Genomic DNA, 25,260 nt, shown 5'->3' on the forward strand with positions numbered 1-25,260 from the left:
GTCTCTCTTGAAATGGCACTGAATATGTAGATCAAATCGAAAATTATTGACATTTTGACAATATTAAGTTCTATAATCCATGGACATAGTTTATCTTTATGTTTAGGTTTTCTTAAATTCTTCTCACTAATTTATTGTATCTTTCATTGTAGACACTACACATTTTCCTTAAGTTTATTAAGTATTTTGTCTCCTTTTAAGTTATGTTTTTAAATTATTTTCTGTTTGTTACTATTATATAGATAAACAATATATTTTGTGTATTACTTTTATATCCTTTGGAATTCGTTCTAAAAGTTATTCCAGTAGTTCTTATAGATCCCTTATGATTTTTTATATACCATATTGTTATCTCCAAATAAAGATAGTTTTACTTCAGAATGACTTCTTGAAATACAAATATGGTTGTTATATTGCCACATTAAACGTTTGCAATAACTCCCATACTACCATGAGACCCAGTTGTCTTAACTTGACTTGAATATAATTTACCATATATTTGTTATGCAAAATGGAGACATTTTTATTGTGAAAGGGTATAATTGTTAATAATTCTGTCAGGATCACAGGTGCCTGTGGAAAGTTAAATTTGGAATGGTAATAAACTGGAACTTTCCCAGGCAAATTGGGCATGTGATTACTCAATATAGTCTTTTTTTTTAATGTTGCTGTTTCTTTTTTTTTTTAATGTTTTATTTGTTTCTGAGAGAGAGAGAGAGAGAGAGGCTGCATGAGCACGGAAGGATCAGAGAGGGAGACACAGAAGCTGAAGCAGACTTCAGGCTCTGAGCTAGCTGTCAACACAGAGCTCGACATGGAGCTTGAACCCACTAACCATGAGATCATGACCTGAGCCAAAGTTGGATGCTTAACCAACTGAGCCACCCAGGCGCCCCTCAATATAGTCTTTGATGATAAAATCCCTGACAACTTCTATAGGGTCAGCTCTTGATTCTTTGTCAGACACAATTTGACTGTCACACTATATTTTGCCATTTTCTTTCAAATGCTAGTTTCATTTTCCTAACTCCTTTATACATACTACTTTCAGAGCTTCTTACCTCTCTTCAAAATTCTTTTGAAGATTTTGAAATTCTTTAATTCAGAATTTTCATTAGAGAGATGTTTTAGAATTGAATATTTTTAATATAAATCTTTTCTATTTCATGGTTACAAAAGAGAAGTCATAGTGAAAGATATTTAACTAAGCTAATTATTACATTGAAAAAGATGAAAAATATCCAGTAATAAAACCCTACCTAAATGGATAAACAGAGCAAAACCTCCTAGTCATACCACATCACCTCACCCAAATCTTTTATATAATACAATAAACAGCAAATAAAATCAACTCAGTAGCCCACATAATGGCCATGTTGGCCATTAAATACTCCTTGAAACATGTGACTTTTCAAGTACCCTTGTGGTCAAGAGGTCATTTACAGAGTTTCTGAGGTCCATTATGGGAGCTCCTTTCTGTAGACCTGCTACCATTCCTATATGCAGCTCAGTGCTTCTGATGAGTAAGTATGAAAGTAAACTCTGTAGAGAATCATAATAAGGAAGGAAAGGCTTTCTCATTAATTTTATTCTTTGGACTTCAGATTCCAAGTAATCTCCTAAGCATATTCTTAGTAGATGTTTAGATATAAATGAAATTTATCAGAAAAATGCATATAAAGCAGAAGCTTGGAGATAGTGGTTACATACTCTGAATCAGGTGATCTGAATAGTGACCTTCTTAATTCCTATCTATTTTGTGAATCACATTTTGTTTAATCCCTTGCCACTATATTCCTGGCACTATGCTGGATGCTGAAAAGTATTGAATGAGATGAATCCAGTCCTTGCTCTTGTGGAAGTTATTTTCCAGAATAAAGACATGCTTTTAAAAGCAAAACACTAAACTATTTATTATATATTATAACCATAATTTTATAAATTTACTTATAGAAAATGTTCTATTTTATAGTTATTTCAATTACTACCTCTGATTTAAGGAAATTGTGTAACCAAATAAACACTACATGCTCAATAATTTTTTCAACCCATAGGTCCATGTGATTCTGTCCATTTTCTCCTTGAAATAAGCTAACATGAGATGTCATTTGACTCTTGTTGAGCTTTAAATTGCTAACTTAAATGTGGAATGGTAATAAATGAAAAGCAGACAAATTTCTTCCTTCTTGTCTCCTGCCATCCTGCCATAAATAAATATTTGTTTCATCCCCAACACTTATTTGGCACTGTACTAGAGGATGGAGATAAAACCATGAGAAAAATAGATATCTTCTTAATCCTCTTAGACTTTGTAGTCTAGGGACAAACAGTAAACAAACTTCAAAGAGAGGTAAGAGTTGAAGAAATAATAAAAATGTGGTATGATGGAGAAAAGAAAAGAATTACTTTAGGGAGAATGGTCAGGGAAAGCTATTAGTAATGGATAAGAAATTCCATTTATATGAGTATAAAAAATTTCAACCATGAGAAGATTGAAGGGAAGATGGCTCTCAACATAGGTAATTACAAGTGCAAGGGTCCTGAATGGAGTGAGAACTTGTTGTGATTTGGGAACTAAAGAAAGGCCCAGTTGGCTGGAGGATAGCAACCAAGGATGAAAAGGTCAGGGTATAGGATTTGGGAGGCAGGAATCTACTTTCTTCCAGCTTTAGTGAAGAATTTGAATTATATTCGAGATACAGGGTTTGTGTCAAGGGAAATGCCTCATATAATAATACCATCAATTTTTTCTTCCTAAGTAAGAAGTGTGCTTCTATGTTTTGAGGAATGGTGAGAGTTGCAATTTACCTACCAATTTTCAGTTGCTTGTAATTATCAAAAATTTTGGCTTTAACTTTTCTTAGGGTTATATATAGTAGTATTCTATATTTGATACAAAATCTTAGTGGAATCAAGAGTTAGTTATTAATTCTGCTATTATGTCAATTATTTGAAGCATAGTAATTTATTTTGTGGCATTGTTATCAAATGATTGCACTATATTTAAATAATGTGTTTAAACAGATATGTTTTTATGAAGATGAATATTCTGTATCTAAGTAGTGGCAAAGATAGTATCTTAATTCCAAAATAATCAATATGACTTAGAAGCAGTTATTAACATAACTGAATTTTAGAGTTTAAAGGATTCTCCAAGAGCATTAAAAAGTATACTTATTTCCTATCCATAAACTATGTTGTTTAACTTAATCTGTGAACAACAAAGCCATGCAGAGCAATGTTCCATCTAAAAAGCTGAAAGAATCCAACTATCATTGTATCAACTTAAAAGGAAACCACATTACCATTTAATTAATAAAATTCTTTTCTCCCCAGAAGATTTTTAAATGTTTAGACTCAATTATCTCATATGTTGGCATATGGAAATTTCACAAACATCTCATATCAAAGAATATTTTTAAATGTTCAGTGATTTAAAATTACAGCATAATAGCTCTTTGTCTCATTTTTAAGTTAACCTCTCAAACATAATTGACCTTTATTGGTAGGGGATTGTATGAATTTTAACAACATAAATTCTTTTAATTCTGTATTGGTATAGTGAATTGTTCTATCACCCCCTCCTCCCACAATAATCGCCTCCTACAACCCCTTTGTAGTCACACCATTCCACCTCCCTTAACTCTTGGCAACAACTGGTCTGCCATTCATTAGTGTAGTTTTTTCTTTTCAAGAATATTATCTAAGTAGAATCATCTAGTTGACTTCATATAGTGCCTTTGAGATTCATCCAAGTTATCGAGGTATCAGTAAGCACACACAAAAAGAAGCTCAATGTTGTTAGTCATTAAACATAAATGTACATTATGATACCACTATACATTTATCAGAATAGGTAAAATAAAAAAGAATACTGGCAAGACTAAGTGTTGGTAAGAATATGGAGCAACTGAAACTCTCAAACGTTGCTAGTGGGAATAATTTGGCAATCTTATGTAAGGTTAAACATACATACATACTAGTCAGCAATCTCCTATTTGCATGGGAGAATTAAATGTCTTAGGAAATAATAACTTTAAAAATGGATAACTAGATTATTTTTTTCTGGAATGCTTACACAAAATAATCATATTGAGTTTTTCCAGACAAGATGGAAGTTTCTTTTATTTTGACTTGAGATTGTACTCTTGACTGAAATAATCAGGACCTTTTCATTGATAGTGATGTCACTGAAATGATAATTAGCAGTGTGATCTGCTTTGACACCACTGGTAATTATGTACCTGAGGACTGTGGAAAGAATGGAATGAATACTGTTAGGGAACACATAGGAAGAAGTATGGTTTTTGTGGGAGCCTCTTTTTATAATTTGTGCATTAGGTTATTAGTCTCTTGAAAAAAGTAGTAATATCCTATCTAGAAAAGACACTAATTGGCCTTGTTATTCCATTAAGCCACTCTGTACATGACACAAATTCATTATCATTTAAAGCTTTTAACCTTATTTCATGATACAGAACCTAAGTTGTTAATACATAAATGATACAAATCGGGCTTTTTCTATGAAAATTTTTAGTTTGCCTATTAACCAGCATGACAATTTAGAATGAGCTTAAACTGGGGTGAAGTTGGGATGATTTCAAATTCTATTGGGATTTCTTTTTTTTTTTTTTTTACATTGTTCTGGAATTCTAAGAATGAAAGTAAGTATGGACTCTGAAAATACATCTACTTATTTATGTTCATTTTCAATACAGAGGTTTTTTTGTTAACATCTATCATATTTTCATAATGAATAACAAATGAATTAATGCATGAATAAAAATTTCTGTGACCTGGAGTATGCAATTCCTAGTTATGTAAATTTACATTATATTGAGATAAAAATGGACTACTCAAAAAACAGGTGTAGGGAAATTGAGGAGGAAGAAAACTGAAAGATGAGACAAGATGTGATTACTTTTTTAAACTGATTAATAAAACCTTGATTTTGAGACAATGTTTTAGGCAGGAGGAGACAAATAATAAAAATGTTAAGAATGATCTAGAAGTAACCACAGCTACAGAGACAGTTTTGGAATTTGTATTGACTTGAACTTAAGGATTATCGTGCAATTTTAGAAAATAAAGAAACAAAGAAGAGAAAAAAATGTTTAGAATTATGCTCACTCAGTTGTATATACTTATGTTGGTAAAATTCCATATAAAAGTGAAAATCCAACTAGCCACCTGAATACCTGAGCTCCATGTTTCCAAATATCTGAATATTAAAGACAAAATTGGAATATTTTATTTTCTGCTGTCACAGAATAGACTCCAAAGAAAGGAATTTTCAATATATTTGTAATACATTTGAATAAACATCTGAATATATGCATATATTACATACAATAGAATCAGCCTTCCTTTTCTCTTTCTTCTCTTTTCTTTTCTTTTAAGATTTTATTTTTTAAGTAATCTGTACACTCAGTGTTGGGCTTGAACTCATAACCCTGAGATGAAGAGTCACATTCTCTACTGACTAAACCAGCCAGGTGCCCCCATTCTTCGTTTTCTTACACTGGTCTTCAGTGACCCTTAAGCTATCTTAAATCTGGGACAGTTTAACCTTTGGGAGAAAGTACACAGAGGTTCTCCTATCCACATGTGTGGCCTCCTTGCAAATGTGGGAACAATTTTTATATGTGTGACTTTTATTTTGCTAGAAGAGCAAAAGTTGTATCGGTTCTTCAAAATGCCTTATGTTCCAGAGAAACTATCCTTCTTACTACAGAAATTAAGATTTTGTAGCAAATGTAAAAGTACATTCATAGAAATAAACTTAACATCAAGTTAGAGGTACTGCAGACAGATTAGTCACGGTCTACCACATGACAGTGTTTTTGTTAGTGACTTGTGTTGTTAGTTAAGTGTTGCCTGTTTCTAACTGTTCAGATATTTATTTGTTTCCTCAAATAGATGAAAAGTGTTTTGATATCAGCATTGAACTTTCTACTTCTTTCCATTTGTAATTGTGCTCTGCACAAAAGAATCTCAAATACATGCTAATTAACTGAAGGATCAAGAAATCTAAATCTATAAGGCTTTATCTCCCAAATTTGGCTACCTTCATGGTTTTTGCCACATCTCAGTGAAACCTAATCATTTATTTCCTTGATATTTTTCATAAAACTGGTGTCTTTTTAAAGTAATTATTTAACACATTTAATAATAAAAGAAAATCTGGAAAATCATTTTTACTTTTCACAATACAAGACAGCTGCAAAGTAAATACAATGAAACCAGGATAGTATTATCACATTTTTTTTCCTTTTTAAATAGTTCATTGTCAAGTTGGTTTCCATGTAACACCTAGTGCTCATCCTCACAAGTGCCCTCCTCCATGACCATCACCCCTCTTCCCCTCCCCCCCATACAGTATTATCACATTTTAATTATATATTATTTTCTATTAGAAGTGCTAAGCTTGATGTCCTCCTTGGAAAGTAGGTTAGTAAACTTGTGAATGTGGTTAAAGACAATTTACAAATAAACCAAGATACTGCCCTTAATGTAACTGAATATGCTAAAGAAAAATCAAAAAAGAAAAAAAAAGTCAAATTATATGTTTCATTGTCTTAATGTTATTCCTACGTGACACTGAAAGCTGTCTTGGTTACCAAGGACAAGTATCCTAAATTCTGGGAAATACTGTTATGGGAGAATCTTAATAGGATATAAATTTTGAGGATAATGCTATCTTGAATTTCCAGTGTACCTTAAAACACTAGTAAATTACATTTGACTTGGTTGAGAGTAGTCACCACAGTGATAGCTATTTTAGGAAAAGAAAGTCCAAGAGCTCTGTCACACTCTTTTCACTAGCTTTTAATTCTTGCTTTACCTTAGAATTAGCTGAATGCCAATGTCTTGGTCCCATCTTAGATCAATTAAATCAGTATCTTAACAGGTAAGCCTTCAGCACTGGTATGTTTTTGTTTTTTTTAAACTATCTACATAATTTTAACATGCAGCCTGAGGAAGAATGACTGTATTAAATATCAGTGTATGCTGGATACAGTGTGAATTTCTAGTGAATGATAGTCATTGGATAAAGGAAGAAATAGAAAATATTTCCCTTAGAATATTTCTTGACTGTAAATAAAAAATTACATCCCTCTCTGACATTAGGTTATAGTTTATATATCTCTGTGGTTAAAGTTGGTTTTGGATTTCCATAGTAAGAACATAACAACCATGCAAACTCCATGTGTATTTCTAGAATGAGGGAGAGCAGCCCCTCAAATTGTATTGGCCTAGTTTGTCATCATGTTATCACAGTTCAACAATAATACAAGGGCAGTGGCAAAATTCTGCTACCTCATAGAAAAAAATTGTATGAGATCATCATAGTTATGGCTCCACTTTAGGTTACTGCCTTTTAAAGGTTCCATATTAGTATACAGTTTGCAAGAAGAGTTGCCTCACTTTCCCAAGATTATTCAGGCTTTGAAGCCATAGTTTTACTCTGTGGCAAAGTTTACCCAAATAAGAATTTGAGAATATTATTTTTATCACTTAGGAAAAAGATCACATAAAGTACTTTATAAATAAAGGGATAAATTAAGAATGTGTCAGTTTAATAATCAGTATTATCTATATAAATATCATTATTTATGACATAAGAATTATTGTATTCATTGATATTTCTTTCTTAGCACAATTTACCATCAACACTTTTTCGGTTCTATCCAATAGCTATAGACAGTTGGTGTCTGGTTTCTAGAGTTAGCCACAACCTTGTTTCCTTTTTAACTCTCAAGTGTATGTTACTTGAGTTTTCACATGCAAGGAATTACAGCATTTGACAAAAAAGGTAATAGCAATTATATGATGGCCTATTATATAGGCAGCTCATTTTAATATTAGCTATAATTGTTACATATGTAAATTTTTAAATAGAGTAAATTTTACCATATGAATTTTGCCGACATTCAATTTTTAAAAATAACCCATACTCTCCTTGATTCATTCAGTATTTTTGAAACTGTTCATTATGTGTTTTGTCAAGTGGCAGGCACTTGGCAAATTTTCCGAAAATGATACTGTTGGAGACCGAAAACTTTCTTGCTCTTAGGAATTTAAAGTTCTACTTTTAACACGCACACCTAAATCTAATTTTTAAAGGCTTTGTTTTTGTGAAGTAAACATGTATGCAAAGTACAAAAGGACAAAAGATGGTTCAATGAATCCTCACAAAATCCATATAATCCCCAACTACAACTGACAATAAAATATTGTTAACACCCTAGAAAGCATCCTCACCTCTTTCCTCATTTTCTTCTTCTTTCCCTTCCCCCAAAGAAATCATTGTTTTGACTTTCAACTGTGTAGTTGAATTTTGCCTTTTATTAAATTTTTTAAATATTTATTTTAAGAGAGAGGGCACTAGTGGGGAAGGGATAGAAAAAGAGTACGTGAGAGAATCCCAAGCAGACACGGGGCTTAATCCCACAACCATGAGATCATGATTGGAGTCAAAATACAGAGTCAGGCATTTAACCAACTGAGCCACCCAGAAGTCCCTGCCTTTATTAAATTTTATATAAACAGAAACATAGCATGTAGGTGTGTGTATATGAGTGTATGTATAGCATCTTTTGCTCAAAGTTTTATTTTTCAGATTTCATTTTGCTGAATTTAGTAATAGTGTGCCAATTTGTACTATTGTATAATATTATGTGAATATACCATATTTTATTAATCCATTGTACTGGATTATGTTCTTATCTGCTTGGATTATGTTTTATTTTATGTTTATATCTATTACTAATAATGCAACTACGAATATTTTTGTACAAGTCTTTGAGTGGAAGTGTGCATTGTTTCTTTTTGAAATAAATCTAGGGATGGACTTTTTGGGCTATGGATACATGGGTGATTATCATTAGCAGATAATGCCAAAATGTTTTCCCTCCAGTAGTAAATGAGTTCTAGTTGCTCTACATTCTCCCACTTTTATTTAAGAACAGTTAAACAAACAAGGATGGTGAAGTGGCTAACCCAGAGAAAATGAACTTCAGGGATAATCCTAGATCTAACATTGATGGGGGTTTTTTCCATGTACACCCTGTGACCCCAGTCAGTGTTGCAGTTGCCTTTCCCATATTTTCTCTCCTCATTTTATTAATTGTCCCAATTATCACTGGGTGTCTCTGAAGTCCTCATGCTTTTTTATGAAGTGAATTCCATCTTTGATCCTAATGGCAGGATAGTCAGTCTAAAATAATTAAAATCATCCCACCCTCTGGCCATAGATCATAGTTTCATATGTGTGAATTCATATGTATTTGGCTAGTGAAGCACAAAATTAGACTTTCTGAGGACTTCTTTTTGAGAGAATTTCTGGAAGAGTTTCTCTGTGTTTTCATAGATGTAAATATGGAGGGATGGAGGTAAGGTGCTGGAGTTAGCATTTCCTGACTGCAGAATCAAGCCATTTTTGGGTTGAAGCTGACACCATGGAGGATAGAAGATTGAGGTGGAAAGAATTTTGAGTTTTTAAATACATAGTTATGAAGCTAACCAGAGCACCATGAAGCTCATCCTACTTTACGATTATATATGCCAGTGCTCCCCAGTTTAGTTTGAATGTTCTGATACTTGTCATGGATCATTGGTGATTGCTAATTAAAAAACACTTTGCATTTACACATTGGAATATATATGTGTGATAATGGACTCAGTCAAATAAGCATATTTACCCACAGCTGTTAACCTAATATTAAAAAATTAAACCTGGTAAGAGTTAAGGAAACCATCATAAGTAGGAATTGATACTTCCTTGCTGTAACACTCACCTTTTTGCATATGCATGCAGGCAGAGAGCATTCACAACAGGTTCTGCACAGTTTCCTTATATGTCCTTACTGGGAGGTACAGAATCACATAGGCCGCTGAAGACTCTAGGTGAAAGAGTAATTTGTACCCCAATGCTCTTGTTCACAGAGCAGCACAGTGTCTGCTTGGACAATATAGAGTGGAGTCCCCTCCTCCCATGATCAGATTATGAGTTCACCTTCCATACTGCTCTGATACTTTGTGCAGTGTCTGGAAGACATCCTTTAAAATGAACTGGTTGATATGTATGCCTTGCCCCTGCAGTGTGCATGCCTTTCCAACCTGAGAAAGAGTTTGAGACGTTTGATCACATCCATCAAGTTAAATTGTGAGCTTTGCTTTTTATTTTTAATGTTTGTTTATTTTTGAGAGATGGGGAGAGAGAGAGAGAGCACAAGCAGGGGAGAAGCACTGAGAGTGGGAGACAGAATCTGAAGCAGGCTTCAGACTCTGAGCTGATGTGAGCTTGAACTCACAAGATGATATCATGACCTGAGCGTAAGTTGGATGCTTAACTGACTGAGCCACCCAGGCATCCCAAGAACTCTGCTTTTATTCCCTGGTATGGGGAGCTCAAATTATAGGTATCTGGAATAGCAGGCTTATAAAATTTGAATTTATTAAAATTTGTGCTGAAGGTGCCATACTATTATTGAGCTCAGGCATAAACTAATTTATTGTCTTAAAGGAAAATGAACTTGAGCAACTATTTATTTTGGATGATTTTATTTTTTCATGAATGTACAATAGCAGATTATTTGGACCCAATTTCTTTTTTTTAAAGGAAGTTTTAAGGTTTTTTAATTGTTTTTAATGTTTATTTATTTTGAGGGAGAGTATAAACAGGGAGGAGCAGAGAGAGAGGGAGACAGAATCCGAAACAGGCTCCAGGCTCTGAGGTGTCAGCACAGAGCCCGATGTGGGGCTTGAACTCACAAACTGTGAGATCAGGACCTAAGCCGAAGTCAGATGCTTAACTGACTGAGCCACTCAGGCACCTCTGGACCCAATTTCTTTTTAAAGCCTTGTGGAATAATCATTAAACGTTTTGGTTTTGGCAAACTGAAGTAACTAGTGGTAAATATTGTTTTTCTTCATTGGCAAAATGGGGATAATTATAGGAATAGTGGTGTTTCAAGGATTAAGTGGGAGAATGTATGTGAAGTCCTTAAAGTTATTCCTAGGACATGGTGAATATTGAAAAGTAGCTATTGTTGGTATTATTTTATTTGCCTCAGAAAAACTGATTAGCAAGAATATTTATTCTTTCCACAAATCTTTTTTTAAAAATATTTTTATTTATTTCTAGGAGCGAGAGAGAGAGAGACAGCGTGAGCAGGGGAGGGTCAGAGAGAGAGGGAGACACAGACTCTGAAATAGGCTCCAGGCTCCGAGATGGCAGTCAGCACAGAGCCGACACGAACCCGAGGTCATGACCTAAGCGAAAGTCAGACGCTTAACTGACTAAGTCATCCAGGCGCCCCTATTCTTTCCACAGATCTTAATTAAGCATGAATTTATAGTCTAGTAATGGAGAGTAATTTATAGTCTAGTAATGGAGACAGACCATAAGCAGATCAGTACACTGACATTGTAACAAATGCTATGAATCCATCATGGGACTGACTATAGGATATAAAGGGTGGAGTGGGTGACAGAGTTAGATAAAACAATAAGGGATGACTTCTATGTGAAGGTGATTTTTGTTGAATAGTAAGAAGGAATAAGCTATGCCAAATAATGGTTTAGGAGGTGAAGAGAAGAAAAGATTGTAGGCAGGAACGACTATATGTGTAAATGTACTGGAGTTTGGCCAAGTTTCTGAACTCAACAAACTTGGGTAATACGATGATGTAAGGAACAACACATTCTTTTGTTACTGATGCTTTTGGAATGTGAGGATTCTCATTGGATTTTATGGTCTGATGAAACTGTGAAGTAGAAAGGGATCTCTGTGGGAGTAGAGATTTGTGTTATATAACCAGTGGAGATTCACAAGAGGTAATTTTAACAGAGCAGAAAATCTAATGCATAGGAACTTTTAATAGAAAAGATTCAAAAGGTTTTATTTTGCTGACATACATCTCTTGGGAGATTTATTTTGACATATAAAATACCCTGTATTTCACTGATTGCACCTATAAAATAAAAGTAAACTGAGATTTGTACCAACAAAATATTGAAGCTAATGTTAGGAAATAACAAAACAGTATTTAAAAAGAACTCAAGCATAAAAATTAATGAGTTTTTGTATAATTTTTATTCTACTTACCTACATATATCAGAGAAAGAAAAAATATATGTTCTTCCTTTAGAAAAATATATACTCTGCCTTTATGATGTCCAGTACCAATAGGTTTTAAGATACCTGAATGAAATGACAAATGTTTTTATATCTCACCCAAGCATTTGCTGTTATATTACCCTGGGAGGATACAATGATGAGATTTTTCCTCTCAAAAAACTTAGATATTTATTGAATTTCCGGAAATCTGAAATATATGGATTAAAATTTAAAATTTCAGGGTGCCTGAGTGGCTCAGTCGGTTGAGTGTCCGACTTCAGCTCAGGTCATGATCTCATGGTTCGTGGGTTCGAGCCCCGCATCGGGCTCTGTGCTGACAGCTAGCTCAGAGCCTGGAGCCTGCTTCACATTCTGTGTCTCCCTCTCTCTCTGACCCTCCCCTGCTCACACTGTCTCTCTCTCTCTCTCAGAAATAAATAAAACATTTTTTAAAAAAATTCATAAACTGCATGATTAATCTTTAGTGTCAAACATTTAGAATATGTACCAAAAATGGAATATTTAGCATCTTCTATATAATTGAACTCTCACTGAACATCAGTCAAGTTTTTTTTTTTTGTCTTTCTTGAAAAAGTTTTTTTAATGTTTATTTTTGAGAGAGAGAGAGAGAGACAGAGCATAAGTGGGGGACAGGAAGAGAGAGGGGGAGACACAGAATCCAAGGTAGGATCCAGGCTCTGAACTGTCAGCACAGAGCCCAACTCACGACTTGAACTCACAAGCCATGAGATCATAACTTGAGCTGAACTTAGAAGGTTAACAGACTTGAGCCATCCAGTTGTCCTTTTTTATTTATTTATTTATTTTTGTTTTTCTAGGTGACTTTTATTTTTATAAATAAAATCAATTTTTGTTTCTGATTATAAACATGAACTTAAAACATGTTTGTAATAATGCATAAATGCAAATCATACATAAAATGTAAACATGAAAATAAAATACAGTAACCTAATTTACAACATGGAGACTTAGAAGATCTAAATGGCAAATCTGGGAATCTATTTTTAAAGAGCTAACCCCTACCTCATCCAGGAGTAAATGTCACTGGTTTAAACATTGACTGAGATTCTCAAATTTTAACGTGCAAGTGAATCACTTGTAAATTTGTTAAAGATTTTGATTCAGGAATCTCAGTGGGGCCCAAGGTTCTGAATTTGTGTTAATATCTTAGGAGATACTCATGTTGCTTGTCCAAGGTTCATGGTCAGATGGCTTTCTCCCATTTTTTAAAAAGGTTTCAGGATGAGGGGTGCCTGGGTCAGGTTAGGCATCTGACTTCTGTTCAGGTCTTGATCTTGGGGGTTCAGAAGTTCAAGCCCCACATTGGGCTCTGTGCTGACAGTTCAGAGTCTGGAGCCTGCTTTGGATTCTGTGTCTCCCTTTCTCTCTGCTTCTCTACTGCTTACATGCACTCTCTCTCTCTCTCTCTCTCAAAAATAAACATTAAAGACTAATATAAAATAGGGGCGTCTGGGTGGCTTAGTCAGTTAAGTGTCCGACTTTCACTTAGGTCATGATCTCGCGGTTTGTGGGTTCGAGCCCCATGTCGGGTTCTGTGCTGACTGCCAGCTCAGAGCCTGGAGCCTGTTTCAATCTGTGACTCCCTCTCTCTCTGACCCTTCCCTGCTCACGCTGTCTCTCTCTCTCCTAGAAATAAATTTTAAAAACCTGGTATTTAAAAAAAAATAATAATAACGTAAAATAAAAAATAAAAAGGTTTCAAGGATGAAAATTTACATTTTTGAGTATTGCCTTTGACAAATTTTTACTCAGATTACAAAAAAAATGTTCTTCAGTATGATAAGTTAAGAGTAATTTCAATTTTAGTTCTCTCTCTTCATAAGATTATTTTTAAACTAAAGGGTACAAGAACAAGTAATCGCTTGTAAAGGCTACTGCATTTGGATAGATACCATTAGGGGGAAGTTCACCTTTATCTTTGCTCAGTGGACTCAATTGTCAAGTGCATTTTCTTGAATCATTATCAATCTATTTCTACCCAGGTCTTCTTATGAAGTTGATAATTCCACAGAATTCATTTTTCTAATGATCAGCATTCATCTATTTCTAGACAGCCTACCTATAAATGAAGAAGTCTTGACTCCACAGAATTCTGGAGAAAGAAATAACTTATGTTGAATGAGAGAGGCAGTTTTTTCTTTTTTTTTTTAAAGAAAAATCTGGAAACAATCCCAGATTATGCATCAGTCCCATTAATTTAGACCTCAGCTGGGAAAACTCTAGAGAATAAAAACTTCATTTATTTATGATGTAGGGGTTCATTATTTTTCTTCCTGGAAAACATCTATTTTTAGTTCTTCTCAGCATGTGTTAGATCAAAACCTGGAAGTACCTTCTATAGATTCAGGTTTTAGTTACATGGTTGGAGCTGTTGTTATAAATCTAATCATCATAACAGTAATATAACAATAATTACAATGGGCCTATTTTTCAGGGCTATGTGTCTGGCACTGTGTGAAACACTTAATAACCACTATCTTAACCTGACACAAAAATATGTCAAAAAATGCTAGAATATTAGCATTAGCTCTATTTTAAAGATGATAACTTTGTGAAGGTTAGCAAGTTTAAATAACTTGCCCCCAGCCATAAAATAATGATAGAGGAAAGACATGATGAATCCAGAAAGCATACCTAGTACTTCCTAACTTAAAAATATATACTCTTAATTTCTCAATGCCTTTTTTTTTTTACTTCTCTCTGGCTCAGTAGGCATCCTCAAGTATGACAAAGTCTGTTACTGATAATTTTATATGAAATAATCTGTTTATTATTTTGGCATCTAATAGATGATGACTCTAAAAAAGTTACTGGTGCAATTCTAGAAAGTGGTATTCCTTCTAAGCAAGTATCCTTTGTATTTTTACTTAATGTATTTTTCCTAGGAGCCTGCAGATGATGGTAACAAAAGTTATACAGTACCATCATGCTTGGGTCATTTAGTTGTTAGTGTGAGGAGTTGCTTTAACTGAGCAAACCAAATGATTTAATATTTCTTTCCTTCCCTTGAAGAAACTTTAACAGGGTACATTTGTCTGAGAGAGACAGAAAGAGAGACAGAGACACACAGAGGGCAGGGGAAAGGAAGAAGGAGAGATTTTTTTTTTTAAGGCACTTTTGCATGGATGAATGAAATGGTGACACAGTCCCATTATGATGATGTCCAAAGGGACTACCACATTCTTTTCTCAAAGTTGTTGAAGGGATTTGAAAGTTTCTTTGTCAGAGAGCTGTTTTTTCTTCTTAAACTGGTAGGATTTAGGTCATAGGATTAGAGCTCTATTAGGCAGTGTTCAGCAGTGTTCTGGAGAAATGATGAATTGAGGTCCAAGGATTTTCCTAGCAGAGAACTGGACTTTGCCAGCACCAACGCCTTTCTCTTTGAGAGTTCCTTGAAGCTTTGTGCAGCCCATCATACCCTGAATGGGTGCTTTATGATATTTAAATGTTGTTTAAAGTTGTTACGCCAATCGAAGTACAAGATGTAAGGCTGCTATGATAGGTTTTATGCAGATGTGTGGCTCAGTTTTTATAACATTTCCTATTTATAAAGCTTTAAAGGAATAAAAGAGGAGATTACTTGCTTACTAAGTTGATCCATGCCAGTGATTACTCTTAAAAGTTTATCTCCTATGCTCATTCTCAAACCTGGTTAATCATGCAAGCAGCTTTCTTCTACCATATGTAGTCAACTATTTACCTATTCATATACACATATACATACATATATTTTACATGTTTAAATTGATGAATGAGTATGATTGAAGAAAGATGATAAATATGGTTTGTGTATGTGTATGTATGTATGCATATGTATATTCAGGGTAATAAATGTGGCAGTGGTTTGATTTCTGACCAGACCATTCTTTACCATATATTTACAAAATAAAATGAAGATGGGGATGGGACTTTATATATTAAGTTTGTAATTTTTTAAATTACTATAAACCATAAAAAAAACCAACATTCACTGAATGCTGATAAAAATGAAAATGGCAGCTGTTATAAGGTTTGCATTGCTCCTAGATCTGAAAAATGTAATCCTCTCGTGTGGAGGGTGGGGAGAGGGGAGTTGGACCTTGAAGCATGGGGAAAAGCGAGGACTGGGAATTCCAATATCTTTCCAAAGTCAGCCTTAAGTTCTGGTCCAATTGTGGGGGTTTTCTGACAGGTTCAGGCACTGAAAACTGAATCACAGGATATTATGTGGCTATTTGATCACTCAAAGTAGGTAATTTCATTTATACAATTATAGTACATTAACCATTAGTATGAGTTTCCAGGTTAGGAACTTTAGCTGTAATAAAGACTGGTTTAAAGTCTACAACGACATTTTTCTTCATAGTGCCAGGTTCTAAACAATCAAAGATAAATGAACCGCCCTTGCTTTCAGTGCAAGTGAGGGGAAAAAATACACATACACACACCCTGGGGGAAGAAAAGCAGCAATACCGAGTTCTCTTTAGTAGTTCAATTGAGAGGGGAGAGGCTTGTCTGGCTGTTTGTGGGAGTGAATCTAATTATCAGTCTCTTACTTTCATTAATAGGTTGGAGCAACTTAACTTCTTAGAGGAGGAAGTAGACATTATGTGTGAATTCTTAGACTACATTATGATCATTTAAGCATTATTTAAAATAGGTTAAGCATTCACAAAAATCATTTTTTCTTAATAAGTCCTTCGTGTGGTTGGGTAGGTGGACAGGAAGAATGTCAACTATGGAAAAGACAAAAATAACATGTAAAACATGATACTTACAGATGGGAAGACAGAGCATTCTGGAAAACTGAAGAGTACACTTTAATAAATTTTAATCTACATCTGTGCATTTTAATTAGCTAGACTAACCCTCAGTGAAAAATGTCACTGTCATCCACTGTAATGCATTCCTGTAATCCTGTTTCATTTCTCCCTTCCTCTCCAGTGGTATGTGAGTAAAAGTCTTCTTGGATGAAGTCTATGTTTCCTGACCAATATTTTTTGTTTTCTTAGCCTCACTAGCCAAAAATCTGATGATGACTATGAAGATTATGCTTCTAACAAAACATGGGTCTTGACTCCAAAAGTTCCTGAGGGTGATGTCACAGTCATCTTAAATAACCTCCTGGAAGGATATGACAATAAACTACGGCCTGATATAGGAGGTATGTTAAAATATTTTGTGATGTGGTGTAGACAGACACAAACACATTGGAAGAAAACATTAGCATATTCTAATAATCAGAAATAATGATCATTATACATTGTGAAAATAGATGAGGAATGTGTAAATAGCATTCAGGCTTGGGGGTGGGAGAGGCATTGATAAATCGAAAATGAAGAAAGATGATCTTCAAGTGAGGCGTGAGAGCTAGAAATTCAAATTTCCCTAAATATCTTAGGCCTAGGCAATAGAAGAAATGTGACAATTTGCTTTATGAAGTAACATCAAATCAAACAAGTAAATAATGGTAAAAGAAAGGATGTATTAGTTACATACTGCTGTGAAACAAAGTGCCACAACTCTCAGTGCCTTATAATAATAAGCATTTATTTAACACTTTGCCAGAGGTGGTCTAATTTAAGCTAAACCAGGTTGTGGCTGCTCATTTAAGAAAGCCGTATTCTCATTCTACTCCTAGGAGCAGCAGATTAGCCAGGAGTATCCTTCTCATGAAAATAACAAAGAGCAAGACAGAAAGTAGAAGCTCATAAGGATTAATGCTTGGGATTAGAACCAGTGTACTCACTTGCCTGTGTAGTATTAGCCAACACAAGTCAGATGGTTAAGCACCAAGTTCAGAGGCAGAGAAGTAGCCCCACTGGGGTAAAAGCAGGGGCATAGGTGCAGGGACTAATGAAGAATTCAATCCAACACAGAACATTAGGCCATGGCACTTTCAGGGAAAGTGGATAATGATGAGAGAAAACACCCTTGTTGAATTGAGGTACAGAATTATCTTATAAATCCTTGTTCATTAACTCTTAAATGAAAATGGAGCATGTCCATTTGGTCGTGGATGTAATACTACATGATTTTTTAATATCAGTCATCTTTGATAAATGGTTGTATATTGAGTTTCCATATGGTTTCCTCATATTGTTTGATGAGTCACACGATTGAATATGTCATTTAGGAAGACTGATTTTGTGTTGGCCGACGTGTATGAGGATTAAGTGGTCAGGAAAGGAATCAATAGAGGGAAATGTTTTAAAAACAACTTATAATATTTGTTGCACTATAGGTCTACGCCACGTTTTTAATACATATTTTTTTCTGAACCACTAAGTATTATTTTTTCTACATGGGTCAAGTCAGATTATGATGCCCAAAAAGATTCTGGGGCTTGAAGAAAAATGGTAAAATTCAGGATATCTGAGAAAAGGCTGAAGAAAATCTAAGCAGTATTTTATTTGTTCATTTTAATGTAATTTTAAAGGATAATCAGTTTCAAAACTCTAATATGCTTAGTTACTGCATTTACATGCTAAAAAGGAGATTTTTTGAAAGTAAATAGTTATTTAAATGTAATAAATTAGTCACCAACACCAAATTAGTTGTGAATAAATCACTTCTAATGTAGCAAAATAAATTTATTTCTAGAATAACACAGACTAAAACATTAAAATGTTAATGCACATATCTCTATCATTCTCTTTAAAGTGAAACCAACATTAATTCACACAGACATGTATGTGAACAGCATTGGTCCAGTGAATGCTATTAATATGGTAAGTTTTAATGGTTTGTCCATTCTAGTAAAATATTAGAGAATGTGGTATCATGAAAATAGCAAAGAATATGCTAATAAAAAATTTATAAGGAAGAGACAATCTTGCAGAATTTTATTTCAGAATCTTAATTATAATATGAAGATAATTATAATTTATTATGAGACTTAAATATGATCATATGTATACAAATTAATTTTTGTAAATATATACTTTTAAATTATACTTTTAAAATTCAACAATCATTGCTTACTTGGTAAGTACTGTTTACTATAAAATAAAATACAGTGTTCCACTAGTTTTTAGAAAATAATGGAATAGAGAAGACAGAGGTTGCTTCATACTGGAATTATTTATCAGAGAAAATAGTGCATTAGATATAACAATAAATGTAGCTTTGTTATTGTATGATTCTTTCTGCCCACATCTGACATAAAAACTAGATTGGAATCTAGAATAGAACAGAGTACAACATGCCATAACATAAAACATAACATTAGTGATACTATAGTTTTGAAATGGTTTTTATCAGGCTGTCAATATGGATGCTCTCTTGAGTCAGAGAGATGAGAGACTTTAAGTGCTCTCACTTACAGTGATTAAAAAAAAACAAAACCAAAAAACTCTACTACTTGCATACTCCAAGCAAGTAAGTTTGTTTGTTTAACAATGAAGCAAATACCAACAATCTTCTTCCTCATAACTAAAATTTTCAGCATATTTGACATTCTAAAGCAAATTGTAAATATTTAAGACAAAGCTGTATGTATAGTTTATTTAAACATAGAACTTTTAATTTCAGGAATATTAGTCCCCAGTACTGTTATCCCAGAATCACATTTTATGACATGCTGGTTTCAATGAATCTTAAAGATTTTATTTTTGTGGGTTTTATATATTTATTTATTTTTTTGCTTCTTGACAAAATTTAGTTCAGAAATTATTTAATTACTTTATCTACTGGCATATCACAAATTAGTTGATAAAGAATTTCATAAGATGGGTTCCTTTCTTACTACTTGCAGACTACAAATAAGGAACAGAATGATGAATGAGTGATGTGGCTTACCTGGTGGAAATGTAGTCAGTTACAATGAGACACCTCATTAGGAGGTGCAAAGAAATCAATGCAAGTGAGGCAAAGAAAGGAGATTCTAGGGTAATCCTGAGAGGCTATGTATTTTTAGGTAAATAAATAATCTTCTCATTTTATGTATGTTCTTCATTATAGAATGGTGGTTGGTTAGTGGTATCGGACAGGAAATGTGGGTGATTCCCATCACTCAGCTCTCAAGTTCTAAGAACACTGAGTTTTTTTTCATTTATAGACATCAGTGAAATTAAGTTATAAAATAATGTTAAGTAATATCTAAATATGACAAACCAGAACCTGGGAGTTCCTACTCCAGGTCTAATGGTCTGAATTCATATCAAACAATTCTTTTTAATTAAAATCAATCACTTGCCACTTTAGTGATATATACTTGAGGGTAATCATTATAGAATCATGTCTCATCGCAGCACTTTGAGAATGTGCTTTATGATAGAGTTAGCACAGTATTAAAGATTATTTTTTAATTGGTTCATTTCCTTGTGTTTAGTGAAAAGGACAGCTTTGACAGTAAAACATATTTTAAAAGTTACCTTGCATTGGGTTTTTGCTCTCTGCCAGACCAAAACCACTTTATGTGCATTCTCCTTTTCCATCTTCACACTACATAACAAGACAGGTTCTTAAAGATCCCAATTTTATTATGAGGCAACTAAGCCTTCCTCCAGAGCTCCAGTTTAGGGCTGTTTTGAGTACTATGGACTTTCTTCACTCTTTAGCAGTGATTCTGAACCTATGTGATTGATTTCCTCAAGACATATGTGATAATGTCTGAAGATATTTTTAGCTATCACAATATCCAGAGGTTATTGTGGTACTGGTGTCTAGTGGATAGAGGCTAAGAACCTACTAAGCATTCTCACACACACAAAACAGCCCCCAACAGCAAAGAATTAGCTGGCCCAAAGTAACATGAGAAACTGCCCTACAGACACTGAATGCAAATGACTATATTAAAACTATGATCTTTTGCTAGAATTCATCTAAACAGGTCTATTTTTTTTTCATAAAAATATCAATTTGTCTATAAAAGATGGGTGTATCTCCTTAACAAAGCTTTGCCTTCTTTTGGATTAATCAAAACCAGAGTAGTTTTGCTTTGTATTGGTAATGAGAATACAAATGATAAATACTAACAAATGTTCCACATTATAACTCTGTGTTAAAAATGTTCTATTTCACACCTATTTTTTTAAAACAGGAATATACAATTGATATATTTTTTGCCCAAACATGGTATGACAGACGTCTGAAATTTAACAGCACCATTAAAGTCCTCCGACTGAATAGCAACATGGTAGGGAAAATCTGGATTCCAGACACTTTCTTCAGAAACTCCAAGAAAGCTGATGCACACTGGATAACCACCCCTAATAGGATGCTGAGAATTTGGAATGATGGTCGAGTGCTCTACACTTTAAGGTATTCTTTTGAAAAAGGATAGGAATAATCTCTGGGAATAAAACAAAGATCACCCACATTCGCTTAAAACAAGAGGGATGAAAGAAATTTCAAACCTTCAGGGTGGGCAAGTTTGACCAAAATAGTATACGATAGTACAAAATTTGTATTTTGCTCTGTTATCAATATGCTTTTTCAAAGCCATAGGTAGAACTTACTTTCTCTGATTGATGTGAGAACTCTGTTTTCTCACAGAGACATGAAATGTTTCAACTTTGTAAGGTTACCTGATCTTTGCGTCAGTCTTGACTTTTACATGTGTGTCCTGCTACTATAAAATAAGGAAACTAACACACAGTTATCATTAGGATGACCAGTTGTTATGCTTGGAAATGTCTCTTTCCAAGGAAACCATTGCTAAAGGAGGAGTTTTGGTTTGGAGGTCTCCTTGGAACTCCTTGTCTTTTCGCTATGCAATAGCAGGTAACTACAATGAGTTTAATCTGCCAGCTCCCACTCCCCACTATGCTGATATGCTATTTGACTTAATTTATTGGCTATTTCAGGAATAGACTTCTTTAGGGATAACTTGAAGGAGGTATCTTTTATTTTCAGAACTAAATATGAAATAACTTTTGGGAGATTTTCTACTTAAACTCCTGTATGCCATTATCTTGATACTTCATTTTTATTATTTATTTGTTTGTTTATTTATTTATTTATTTATTTATTTATTTATAAAATGTTTAATTTTGAGAGAGTGCAAGTGGGGGAGGGACAGAGAGAGGGGGACAGAGGATCTGAAGCAGACTGCGCACTGATAGCAATGAGCTCGATGTGGGGCTCAAACTCATGGAATTGCAAAGATCATGACCTGAGCTGATGTAGGATGCGCAACCGACTGAGCCACTCAGGCACCCCGGTGAAAGTATATTATTAAACAACATAATAGTTAAGTATGTAGACTTAAGAACCAGACACATCTGGCTTTGGTTCTTAGCTCTGTTTGACTATCAATATGAATTAGGGCAACTCTCCAGAATTTCTATGTATATGATTTAGGTGCAGCTATCTGGTTGCAGGGGTCTTGGTGCTAGAAGATCTATCTCAAAGTTTTATTAGTAAGTTTAATGTTTCTACTTTGTTACATTTTTATTTAGAGGAATTAGGTAGGAATTGATGGAGATTATTGGAAAGAATGCATCACCATTCCCATGACTCATGCCCCCACCCAAGATCAGTGACTAGGAAAAATGGCCACAATTACAAAAAGAATTCATTCCATATAGTTTGGATTCATCATGGGTTTCATTAAATGAGAGATAAGGTAATGATTGAAATTAGAATATAGTGGAAATCAAAGTTTGGTAAATCAAAGCTCAGTCTAGCTTTTGAAAAATTAAGTCACTCACACTATCTCAAGTCCCTTTATTGTCCTATTAAGTACAGTCATTTTTTTACTTGTATTAATTTGTAGACTCTCAATCCAGTATTTAATTATGGAAATAACCTCAAAAATGCCACTCATAAGATTCAAAGTTTGAATGAGTTGTGAATGTATACAGAGATGATTTTATTCTTGTTGCTAATCTATAAACTATAAATATTTCTGTGTGCATAGATTATATATGTGTATATCTGTCTTCATATCTGCAATCTTTCTAAAAGTGTTTTCAATTTTAATAATTCCAGTTTAACTTAAAAATAATAAAATATCAAATTTAATTATAATTTCACTTATGAATAAAACTAACCTTTTCTTTTGAAGAGCATATAATTATTGAATGACAATGATTAAAACCTTCAGCTTTGGAGACAAATAATGTGTTCAAATCTTAACTGTGCTGCTAGCTTTCTGACTTTGAACACGTTAAAGTACAATAAAGCCATAATAACATTTATTAAATGAAAGAACAATTGATCATACCCAGTTCCACATGGATGATTAAAGGCTGAATAATTATCACTTACATTTTAAGATCAGTAGTTGCTCTTTTATACAATAGAAAAATGAAATCTCCTCAATTAAAAATAATGCTGAATTGTAAAATCTTTTAAAATAAACTAATATTTATAAAATAGTATTTTATTAGTTCAAGATTATTAGCTGTACATTGTAAGAAATATAGCTAACAAATAAGAAATCTTAAAAATTATTGACTCACCACCATTACAATTTTAGAATATATTCCTACTTGTCCAAAGATGGTCAAAACATATGGGATTCCATTAAATTTCTCCCTCTTAGAGTCCTAGGCTATATCAGGATCCAGAAAATCTGTACCTTTAATAAGCACCCCAGATGAAAACCAATTTTGGCTCACTGGCAAACATTTTTCAAAAATGTCTGTATATGTGTATTTACTATTTCTTGTTTGCCATTAAGTTTTCTTCTACTCTATAACTTCCAGTTTAATGGCTTCATAGTGTTCCATTATAAGAATACATAATACTCCACTGTGAAATAAAAGTATTTTAAAACTCACATATAGTAATTTAAATCTAACAGCTACCAAGTACTTATAAACAGAAGGTTCTGCTTTAATTAGCAGATAAGATCTGAGAATTATCAGCATTCATTTACATGCAAACACTAAATGAGCTTAAGTTCCTAAAACAGTTTGTTCTGTTAAGTTAAATATATTCACTGAGCAATCTCATGTGTGCAATTAATTTGCCAAAAAGTTACGTGGTCATAAATTCTGGAAAAAATGGAATTGAGGTGAATGAGAGCCTATTGTTTGGTCTGTGAAAATGAATGGATGACATTAAGTCTTAATTTTCTCATGGACTTGGTGGATTTCTTCAGGGAGAATTATCTTGAATTATCAATAAGAATATGAGATATATTCTCCAGGAACAAAGATGAAGAATAGTCATTAAAAATTGTATTCATGTATATTCTTAAAACTGTGTCTAAACTCTATTTGTGTTTCATGTGCTTCTGTTTAGGTTGACAATTGATGCAGAGTGCCAATTGCAGTTGCACAATTTTCCAATGGACGAACATTCCTGCCCCTTAGAGTTCTCCAGCTGTAAGTAATCTCATTCTGTATTCTGTATCCTCTTTCACCAGCAGTTTCCTAATTGCAATGCCAAGTAATTGGGAGGCTCCTAGAGAATGCAGAAACAAGCAATGTTGTTGACTTTGAAGATTTTGACAGTTACTTTCATCATAATATCAGCTTAGCCCTATTAGAGTGATTCCTGCAAGAAAAGGATCTATTTTCTTAGAACCAACACGTAGGTTTCACTGGGATATAAATTTTTAATAAATTCACAGTGGTTGCCTAGAGACACTTTTCTTTTCATTTTTAATTTTTATTTATTTGTGAGAAAAAGAGAGTGCATGGGGGAGGGGCAGAGGGAGAGGGAGGGAGACACAGAACCCAAAGCAGGCTCCAGGCTCTGAGCTGTCAGCACAAAACCTGAAGGGTTGTAAAGCCAGGCCTGGATTCAATGGAAAGGTACAATGGTGAATTTTACATCCTTCTTCCCGGCTCGCCCCCTATTGGCTCCGAAGAAGAGGGTAGCAACCTCTTTGCTACTTATTTTCTCCCTTACTCAGCAGGAGGTATATAGATTTAACAGTGTCATCTGCTTATTTCAATTTCAGTATGCATGTTAAAGATAGCAAAATTGAAAATTACCTACCTCGTCTGGAGTTTGAATAATACCTAAAACTAGTTATCTACCAGTGAGTAAAAGACTAATATTTGGCATCTTATGGGTGTAGTCCAAATCTCAACTCCATCACTATAGACTTGAGCAAATAATTAAATCCTGCAGTAAGTCCAGAATCTCAGTTGCCCAATAGAGATGATGAGGCAAGCCCCACCACAATATTGTTTTGTTGATGTGATATGTGTAAA

At 33.8% G+C, this 25,260-nt stretch overlaps 1 protein-coding gene across 2 annotated transcripts in view; it reads left to right on the forward strand.

The window, feature by feature from the left end:
* GABRG2 (gamma-aminobutyric acid type A receptor subunit gamma2) overlaps positions 1-25,260 on the forward strand; it is a 108,550-nt gene that overhangs the window by 11,328 nt on the left and 71,962 nt on the right. For both annotated transcript variants that reach the window (XM_077780763.1, XM_077780764.1), the window contains exons 2-5: positions 17,158-17,309; positions 18,809-18,876; positions 21,189-21,409; positions 24,341-24,423. In XM_077780763.1, coding sequence (XP_077636889.1) covers positions 17,158-17,309; positions 18,809-18,876; positions 21,189-21,409; positions 24,341-24,423 — 524 coding nt within the window. The remainder of the gene's footprint in view (positions 1-17,157; positions 17,310-18,808; positions 18,877-21,188; positions 21,410-24,340; positions 24,424-25,260) is intronic.

The sequence above is a fragment of the Crocuta crocuta genome, unplaced genomic scaffold (genome assembly GCF_008692635.1).
Source record: "Crocuta crocuta isolate KB4526 unplaced genomic scaffold, BGI_CrCroc_1.0 scaffold343, whole genome shotgun sequence".
NCBI lineage: Eukaryota > Metazoa > Chordata > Mammalia > Carnivora > Hyaenidae > Crocuta > Crocuta crocuta.